The sequence below is a fragment of the Electrona antarctica genome (genome assembly GCF_951216825.1).
Source record: "Electrona antarctica genome assembly, chromosome: 6".
NCBI lineage: Eukaryota > Metazoa > Chordata > Actinopteri > Myctophiformes > Myctophidae > Electrona > Electrona antarctica.
In genome coordinates this window covers 44,331,084-44,341,416 of record NC_136811.1, presented here as the reverse complement: position 1 = coordinate 44,341,416, position 10,333 = coordinate 44,331,084, and the positions used below count along the sequence as shown (strand labels likewise).

General features: G+C 41.2%; 1 protein-coding gene across 1 annotated transcript; it reads right to left on the bottom strand.

The window, feature by feature from the left end:
* Nucleotides 1–2,295: 2,295 nt before the first annotated feature.
* eny2 (ENY2 transcription and export complex 2 subunit) lies at nucleotides 2,296–5,005 on the bottom strand. Its single transcript, XM_079503983.1, has 5 exons — nucleotides 4,834–5,005; nucleotides 4,593–4,670; nucleotides 4,214–4,284; nucleotides 3,662–3,736; nucleotides 2,296–2,607 (listed from the first exon to the last, which is right to left on the bottom strand). The coding sequence occupies exons 2-5, from the start codon at nucleotides 4,658–4,660 to the stop codon at nucleotides 2,534–2,536; spliced, it is 288 nt and encodes a 95-aa protein (XP_079360109.1). The 5' UTR covers nucleotides 4,661–4,670; nucleotides 4,834–5,005; the 3' UTR covers nucleotides 2,296–2,533.
* Nucleotides 5,006–10,333: the final 5,328 nt, after the last annotated feature.

Below are 10,333 nucleotides of genomic sequence, written 5' to 3'. Positions count from 1 at the left end.
TGTGCTTAAAGTGCTTTTGTGCTCCGTGTTGACTGTGACAGATGCAAAATAAATGAAAAACTAAATCATGTGTATAATTTCTTACATACGATGGATAGACTTTGTGTTTAGGGTGATATGCATCCAATTTGTATCGTCACAGCATCTGCACTTGTGAACATACAGTACACCAAAATCTGAAACTGTGATATAAATCATGTACTGTACCACACTGCATGTGTGTACAATTTGAAAATATTTCTGACATGACTCAATTTTGTATCGTCTTCTGTTATATTGTAGGCCAACCAAGTTGTTTGTACAGTAAGAGAGGTGTTTATAGTATCTAAATGTTGCCAAGTTCCTTAGAGAAAGGGCTGCCAGTGGCTCAATATATAGAACCACACTTTTGGCTCCATTAACTGTTGACACAGCTGCTATCATGCTGAAATGATATGATTCCATGGGTCCTGACTCCTGACCATATCACCCCTTCTCGTTCTCTAGTACACACACACATGCACACATGCACGCACACACACACACACACACACACACACACACACACACACACACACACACACACACACGCTTTCCCTTTTAAATGTCATTGGGCATTGCTCTGACACAGCTTGATATTGACATCAGGGGAATGAGGTCATTCCTGCCCTTTGTTGTTCAGAGGGACCAGACACTGGACAAATCTATTAGCCACAATATGTGATTTGTGGTTATCATCTGCTGTGCTTATCTTTCTGTCTCACTAGAACCCAGCTTCACCAACTAACATCTGAATTCTATTTATTATTACTATTATTTTTTTCTCATTGTTTTTCTTTAATTGACTTTTCTAGCCTTTTATGATGTGCAGAGTTGTCTGGTTACTGTACAGCACCTCGGCAGAACTCTGCAGGGTCTTGAGTGACGAAGAAAAGCTGAGAACAGAGAAAGTAAATACAAATCTTGTATGATAATAAATTGCATCACCTGTAATTCTACCCCGCAAAGGTTCTGAAGTTTACTGTATTGTGTCGAGCCCCTGTATGCACGGTCCAGGGAGATCTCCTGATAACATGGGGATTGATGCCGGCCATTAAAGTAGCGTGTGCGCCTGGGCTGGACGGGTGCGTTCCATTTGGCCTCCCCAGCAGCACTGTATATCAGCATGTTGTCACCTGGGCTGATGTCACAGTGGGTCCTTCGGCTAAGAAAACACGCCGTCTGTCTTCGGTGGGTGACCAGTGCAACGACTCACTCACTACCCACTAATGTGCTACTCGTGCCGAGGGGTGTGTTGCTTGGGTTCACGTCCCCTCTGAACGTCATATATAACCAATTAGCCATTCCGCATGTGTAACTAGAGAGGTTTTAACAAAACAAAAATGATCTGTGTCAGCTTGAGGGGGGGGGGATTTTGTTAATTTTGTAAAACCATGACTATTATCTAAGCAGGCAGCTCAAGTCTTTTATCGCTTTGATAAGAGGTTTATGACTTTGCACAGCAGCATGCAAAAGAATGGATAGCTGAGATGGTGGTTGAACATGTCATTGGCAGGACACAAAGGTGCAAAGTTCATGATCCAGCTTTTTACAGATTTTGACAAACCATCACAGCTAGGTGACTTTTTTTTTACTTGTCCACCCAGTGACTCTCCCATTGGAACACTTGTGTGCACTTGTTCACTGTGCACCGAGGACCTTGAAACAATTCGACAATCCTGTTCTGGGAGGGCAATTTGTCCTTGGTGCATCCACATGAGTTATACCTTTCTGTGTGAACAGGGTCACTCCTGTTTATCTTTTCATAATCTCCCTCTTTCTACCCCAATCTCTCCCTTCTGTCAGGAACACCCTGTTATTCTAGGAAGTAAAGCAGCAGCCGTCTTGTCATCAGGGGAGCGTGGATGTTTGGATATAAGCACAGGGGATGTGTCATTGTCAAAGGACAACCTTATTTCAGTGCACGAGCCCAGTGCGTTTCAAGTTACCAGGGTAAATTGTCCATACAGCTCCATATATTCTGTCAAGCATTTGATAAAGACTCTTTTCATGACTTTGTGATATTGTTGTTTTGACTCTATCTTTGAAAGACTAGGCATGAAGTTGGCTACTGTCCTGATACTGTACCTCTGAGGTTAGGCTACACATACATAGAGCTATGAATGAATGGAGCTCTTTTGACAAGAGTGTGCTATAAAGCCACTCAATTTCATATATGACAGCACAGATAATATTTGTCAACTTGAACATCACTCCAAAACGTTTATGTGCCAACCTAAATGTGTGAGGTCATACACTTGTCAAATAGGCGTAAGATATGCAATTACAACTTTATTCATACAAGACATTTCATAAACAATTGAGAATTGAGTGTGCAAGGTACATGATGCATTTGACAACACTGGTTTAAATGAAAACAGAATCAAATAGGTAATGTTATACATTCAGTTAAAACCAATACAAAAAAAGAAAAAGAACAAACTTCTACATCGTGACAGCATATAAGGCAGGTCTTCTGAGTGGGAAAATAATGTGATTGGGATTGTAGTTTTGTTCATGTGGCATGCTGAGCCAAAAAGGATCTTATTCTCTGAAGAAGCTCCTTCTTGACACTGTCTGGCACTAAGGCTGAAAAAGACAGAGACATTGGTCAGCATGACATTACAGAACAGCACAATTAAGTCCTCTAGCTAGCAGTGATTCTCAAACTTTTTCATTATTTGGCTATCTGATGATCTGATCTGATGCCATCCAGCCACAGCCCCACGTCCTGTCAATGTAGCAGCCGCAATTTGCAAAACTAGATTTATTTTATAATGGGTTGAATCTAGAGTTTCAATACCCTCCATTGACAGCCCATAGATCCAAATCGAATTTCCGCTTGGATTAAACAACGTCAAACCAACATTGCAGCTGTAGGGCAAGCTTGAATTGTCCTGTTCATTCTGCAAAGCTTTTGTTTCATAAACATCCACCATAGACATGCTATGAGCTACTTTGTCAAGACATTCTGTGCAACAGTGCAGGTGATTCTTTTTTTAAGTGTTGGGAGTTTGGAAGCGATCGTTGAAGTCACTGAACGGCCCTGCGTACCACCTGTTTCGAATTTGCTCATAATGCAGGAGGCAGCAGCACGACCCGTTAATAAAAACGAGTGCTTCCAAACTCCAACACTTAGAAAAATGATCACGTCATGGCATTTCTTAGCGGAAAGTAGCTCATAACATGTCTACGGTGGATTTGTATGAAACAAACGCTTTGCAGATTGAAAGACGATAATTCAAGCTTGCCCTACAGCTGCACTGTTTGTGAGTTTAACGTTGTTTAATACAAGCAGATCAGAAATGGGCTGTCAATGGAGGGTATTGCAACTCTAGATTCATCCCATTATTAAAAATAAATCTAGTGTTGCAAATTGCGGCTAGTCAATGAATTTTGAAAAGAAACGTCTAGCAACGATATTGCAGTCCAAACAGAATTGAGTTATATACATAGTGCACATTTGAGACAACCTGGCCGTGAGTGTTTTAAATTACATGCATCATAAATAAAATTCCTCATAGAACATGGCGCTCCCCTGCCGCTTACATTTAGCACAAGACATGGAAAAGATGTGTTGAAAAGCTACAGTATAACCTTGCTAGTAATATAAGTGAGCACACTGAATAGTCTACCTACGTACCTCTTCCTTTGGGAGTGATTTCCACCACAAGGTCCTCTACAGTTACATGCTCCAAGCCCTTCTCTTTGATGACTTCTGCAATGAGAGAGAGAACAGTTCATTACAAACTAGGAATATATATATTTTTTGCTAGCCTGCAATCTGGCCACCAGATCTACATGAATTAATCTAGCCGACTTTAACACATTAAAACTGGGAAAGCATCAGGTTTGACTTTTAACCACTTTAACCACAGTTTATACTTTGACTATTCAATACAAGCTCATAGTGTGCCACACTATGAGCTTGTAGATGCGATGGATGGATGGATGGATGGATGGATGGATAAATCATTTTTATCTTTGGTTCTGGCTGTCACTGGAATAAAATATTGAGATGGGGTCTGCAGCCAAATACATAATTTATTGGGAGTGGCATTGACATGAAAACTTTGAGCACCACTGAAACACCCTAAAAAAACGTTAGAATTTAGAAGACATTTGTGGAATCAGCCTCAGGTCTTAATTGGGTAAAGTGCATGCATTTTGGTATGAAAGGTGCTCTCATTTGTACCTTTGCAGTGAGCCTTCATTTGGTCCTTCCATCCACATTCAGTCAGCTTAGTTCTCAGCAGCTCCTTCAACCTGCCGACCAAACAAATCCAAAGTGCAGGGAAGATTACTGGACAGTGTGTGTGTGTGTGTGTGTACTGTCCAGTAAAGTGTTCAAACTGAACAGATTAAAAAGTAATGTTCAGATGAATTGAATATGAAGGATCCCAAAGGAAACAATTAAGCCATAGGCCTAGTGGTTTCTTGGGTTATAATTGTATAAATCCTCTTAGCAGACCTTGTATTGAACTGTACTTTACTGTGTTTTTTCCCCCCTGAAAACTGTTAATAAAAGTAATAAAATCAATCAATCTTGTTGACAAGAAGTCTGTCTGCATCACCTCTCTCGCTCTCCCATTTCAGTCAACTTCTGGTTTATGGTTGCCCTCATTTTAGAATCTTTACTCATATTCGTGTACCTGCGAGATAAGGAAAAGGACAGCATGTTATTTATGGTTTATTAGTTAGTTGGCGTTGCATTTTGATAATGCTAAGAGTTAGCTGCTAATTAGCGAACAACACTGTCGGCTATAGGGAAGCTATAGTAGCATATAGCCTTTAACAAATCCTTAAACCACTCACCCCAAGCAATAAACAAAATTCGCATGATGTGTTTACCACATCAAATTACCGAGGTCAAAATTGGCAGATTCAATTGTTATTGATATAAACACAACAACCTAATATTCCTACACAAATCAGATTCCCGCATGGAACAATGTATCGGCTGAAGTAGTTCCTAGTTCCTATACCTACTTGCAAGTTGCAAAATGTAATCCTCATTTACACCACTAGATGGTGGCATTGGCCAACAGATTAATCGTTAAGGAAGGCGACTTCAACCCTTGATGCTAGAATATGCCAAATTCAATTGACATTGATTGTCTTAACGTTGTATAATTCACATTCTGAATAGAGCATAGCAGTTGGCGTGGTTTTCTGGTCAAATTTCCCTTGACTTATCTAAATGTTTTTACTTAATTTTTTGTTTATGCTTTTATATAGTGTGCATGTCCGTGTTTTGCATTGATGAGATACAGACATTGATTGATTGATTGATGATTGATTAATTAATTAATTGATTGATTGATTGATTGATTGATTGATTGATTGATTGATTGACTGACTGACTGACTGACTGACTGATTGATTGAATATAGCCTACTTTATAGTTTGCAAGGACAAATACAGGTAATACAGTGTCTCCTAAAAGGATTTATCCAAGAAAGCATTATGGCTTGTTTCCATTAGGGTCCTTTTATACTCAATTCATCGAAAAGTGAGACATTGGTTGTGACATCATAGGTAGATAGTCTACAGACACAATGAGACAGTGGGACAATAGCCTGCTTTTGTCTGGAAGTTTGGACCTGGTGCACTATTAATCCTAGGCTAAAATATTCCTGTCTACTATGTTGAGGGTCGTTGGTAAACATGCACAGTGCCTTATCGTAATTGATTTGAGTCTTATTTCTCGTAATGTGGCTCTGCAGCAAGGTCACAACAACAAATGCAATATGCGACCCGTTCTTTTGTTGTATGCTTTGTATTTTTGTGTACTGTGGATAACTGTCTATTTGCAAAACAGGCGACCACATTACATCATCTTATTATGCCCTGGTATAGGACTATCAGTGGATTTGCAACAATGCGACAGATATGCCTTTTAGTAGTCTGGGCTGCTTCTAAACCCACCATATCCTTTCTATTCCAAATTAATCCCAATAGACGACCTACTGTCACTTATTTTTTGATTTTCTTTTAAAACGACCCTAAGGACATCATTTCAGTTGAATCTGTCCACTTTTACTTTTCACATATCTTTTCTGCTCTTGGGCATTACAGTATACCTACGCTCCGTGAGCTTCTGTTATCTTCTGTTATCTAATCTATCTCAAGTTTTGGTGGAGTGAAGGCTCAGTGGAAGGGTAACGAATGGATTAGTTCTATTTATTTGAGATGTAGAAAAGAAAGTGTGATATTAGAAATCTTCACACAAAGCCACACATTTTTCAAGAAAGCAGACAATAAAGTAGGGATGTCTGATATTATTGGCCTCCCGTAGTATTGTGTCACAATAAAATAAATATTGTGTTAATTCCACATATATCGGTATCAGTTGATATTGGTATCGGAAATTAGGAGTTGAACAATGTCAGGATATCGGATATCGGGGAAAAGGCAAAAGAAATCGGACAATAAAATTAAGATAAGACAGATACTGACTTTGGCTGGGTGTGAAAAAGGAATCGTTCAAAAGCTCTAAGTAGGGAAGTGCAACGTTAATATTAAAAAGAGAAATGGAAGAATAAGCAAACAACAAATCCCTAATATTGAAGCCATGATTGATACATATATTTGTTGGTTGTTGGATTTTTTTTGGGGGGGGGGGCTTTTTGCCTTTTATTGGTAGATGTACAGTAGGTAGACAGGAAACGGGGAGAGAGAGAGATGGGGGGGAAGACTCACAGCAAGGTTCATCGGGATCGGGACTCGAACCCGCAACACACTGTCATGCAGGATTACCAGCCAAGGTGCTTGGACCGCTAAGCCGGCCCAGGTCACCATGAATGAACCACGTCCACTTGTTAAAGTCAAAAAACTTTCTCCGGAGAACAGAAGACATTAGATTGTCTGACTGCCTTTCTGCTCAATTAAAAATCTGGAACTTTTTGGTCTCTAGTCTATAAAGTTGAAAACCGTCAGATTTAAAGGTTGGAGGCTGAGCTCTTAAGTCTTATTATTTCATAGATTCTATATGACAGCCTACCACCACTTCTGCTCTGCTCTGCAGCTCAGTTTAATTAAACACTTGACACTGACTTCTGCAAGGCCTGTACAAGTTTAATAGCCCACGCTTTATTGACCTTAACCCAATAAGACCGGCAAAGTATTTGTGTCATTTTTGATTTGAGCTAAAAGGCATTATTTTATACTTTGGCTATGCAAAAATAGCAGATACACATACATTTGGGTACAAAACATTATATGTATTGTATATATTATTTGTAAAGCAAATCATTGCTTCTGTTTAAGTTCAAGCACTGTAGCAACATACGTTTTTCAGAAAACTGTAGAGATTAGAATCAGCCTCAGGAGTTAATGAGTTAAAGCTCCATATGTCAGCAGAGTCGGAACCTTTACCAAACTGACAGGTGGTCCAAAGATTTGCATTGTTGGAGACGAAAGACCAAAGACGGAGGTATAGCCAAGTTTGAAGAGAGGGGTTTCAAGGCTGTTACACATCCAGAGAGACACGCTCTCATGCCCCTTACAGAAAATGATGGTGTGAGAATACTTTTTTATTGCTCGTACAAGGTTGACTCCGTTTAAATTTCATGGCTAAATAACCGAATCTGTCTTCTGGAATCTCGTCGAGAATTATTTCCCATCTGCCACAGAGCCATGGATTGAAGTGGATTGCCATCTCCAGTGTGAGGCGTCTATGCCGTGCAACACTTTATGACAGACTGATGGATGGGTTGCAGGTTACAGGTGAACGAAGTACCTTCCTTGTCAGCGGGTCTAGAGGATGGAGAGAGACAAGCTGTCCATCAGCAAGTAAAGTTTGAATTAATTAACAGCTGGTGTCTTAGTCGATGGTGGTTCGACGTGCAGAGGATGATGACATGATGTCAGTATGTTTCTTATCGGCAGGGCCGGATTAACACCTCTGAGGGCCCCTGGGCACTGAAGCTCGAAGGGCCCCCCTTCACATGCACACGTAAATATTTGTGTGCACACGTATCGCGCGCAAATGTTTTGCTTTTTTGGGGCGGTTTTATGCCGTTATATTGGCCTATTTCCGGTCACCTACCCCCCTAGAGTGACAGCCAATCTAGCGCATTGTTGCTGCTTTACACACAATTGCACTTTTCAGCTGCCTTCTCACCAACAATAAAACACTAATCTTTTTAGACACCATTTATTTCATTCGGATTAGCAGGGAAAGTTTCGGTGGAGCTTTTTTTTTTTAGGGGCCCCTGGTGCCCAAGGGCCCCTGGGCACATGCCCAAAGTGCCCATATGGTAGATCCGGCCCTGCTTATCGGCACGATGCAAACGTTGCTTCAGTTCAGGCACAGTGCAAGGTGTGTGTGTGTGTGTGTGTGTGTGTGTGTGTGTGTGTGTGTGTGTGTGTGTGTGTGAGTGTGTGTGTGTGTGTGTGTGTGTGTGTGTGTGTGTGTGTCTGTGTGTGTGTGTGTGTGTGCGTGCGCACGTGTGTGTGTGTGTGCCACTCTTTAGATTAAAGGACCTGCTGTCAGTGATCTGCCTTTGGAGATTGAGAGGGATGGGACATAAGGTGTGTGAGGAATTGTCCCCCCAACCCACATCCCGCAAAACCATCCTTATCTCCTCTCCCCAACCCCCATCCTCCACAAACTGGTCGAATCCCCATAGTATACTGTAGCTTTAGCTTAATTACCAAAGTTATCTGGCTGGGAGCAGCCCAAGGCAGCTGGGTGGCGGGCGAGTGGGAGGGTGAACTTTCAGCACAGAGGATGCATAGGGAGTAGGGAGTCTCTCTGAAAGGCTTCTTCATGACTGGGTGACCATAAACACCAAACTGATGCAGGGGAAGAGAAAGTTAAAATAGTCTTTAAATAATCTCATCATTCGGCCTATGACAGATGCGATCACCCCAAGAGACTTTTATGGTTTGCCTTGCCCTTGTAGTCAAGAGCCCTGCCCTTTTCCAAGAGGCCAATTCAGCTACTGATGTCCTAATAACAGTTATATGGTACTTCAGTTTACGCCTGGCACTATTAGCAAAGCAAACACCCACACTTCCGTGAAAGCAAGATGCAGGGAAGAGTGAACCAGCTGCAACAGCCCACACGTTGTTTAATGTTCCTTTGTCTTGTAATGTGATGACAAATAATTCCTTTCCAACGGTCATAATTAACACACAATCAAAGGCAGTGCTCATTTAACTGACAGTGTAAAAGTGGACACTTCTTACACTCCGGATTTTGCTTCTTTGAGGCAGCAGCCTAATGATCTTTTCTATTTGATACTTAAACAGAAGGAGCAAATATATTATTCAAGCTAATTGAGGATGTGAAACCGTGAGGGTGTGAGGCTCTTATGGTCTGCCTCGCGTTCTCTGAGTCCAGGGAGGAGGGAGCAGGTGCTATTGCAGTTTGTTGGATATGATTCAACATCCCATGGATTTTGTGGAGTAAAATAACTCTGTATTCAGTCTCCCCAGTCAGCACATAAGGCAACTACTTCACATAGATCAACCTTTATTGATCCCAGGTGTCATATAGCAGCAACAGCAGAAAGCATAAAACACAGGAAGGGTGCAGGAGGAGTAGTAAGAAGAGGGAAAAAGTTACAACCTGGTCCCCGAAGCCATGACAGATAAGATGGGAGACAGTAGACGGTGTGTCGTGAGGCACATAACAAAGTAAAATGAAGAACTGAAAGGGAACTAGAGCTGCATAACATAACCAAAAGTGTGCCTGCAGGGAGAAAGAGAGTGTATCAGCCACAACTTTATAGACTGGACCCAGGTGTTCCCAGTTGGCACTGACCTGACAACCCAACAACAATTTACAATTACAATTTACAATTTAGGCATTTAGCAGACGCTCTTAATCCAGAGCGATTTACATTAGGCAGGAACAAAAGTATGGGAATACATCACATATATAAAATGCATTTATCAAGAAACATGCGTAAGCTAAGAACGTAACTAGAACATATCTATATAATGACACTATACATATTAACTATACATATATACTATACTATGCTATACATATGTACTATGATGTGCTATGACTATATACAATGCAATTATTGTGCTGTCTACATGACATGCTATAAGTCTGTTTCAAATGCTATCTAAGTCTAAAAAGTGCTATCTAAGGGGGTAGGATAAGTGCTATGGGCCATGATGGAGTCTGAAAAGGTGGGTCTTCAGACTACGGCGGAAGATTGGGAGTGATGCTGCAGTTCTGATTGCAACGGGGAGTGCAATCCACCGTTTTGGGGCCAGAAGGGAGAAGAGTTTGGGACGTGTGGAGCGTTGTCCCGGCGTTTTTAGTGAGGGTACTTCCAGCTTTCCTGCGTTG

Bases quoted from the DNA above. Each gene is read 5' to 3' on its own strand.
- eny2 (XM_079503983.1), bottom strand. From the start codon at position 4,660: ATGAGTAAAGATTCTAAAATGAGGGCAACCATAAACCAGAAGTTGACT. The intron at 3,737-4,213 runs GTACAAATGAGA...CTCTCATTGCAG, and splicing joins AATGAAGGCTCACTGCAAAG to AAGTCATCAAAGAGAAGGGC. The intron at 2,608-3,661 runs GTACGTAGGTAG...TGTCTTTTTCAG, and splicing joins AATCACTCCCAAAGGAAGAG to CCTTAGTGCCAGACAGTGTC.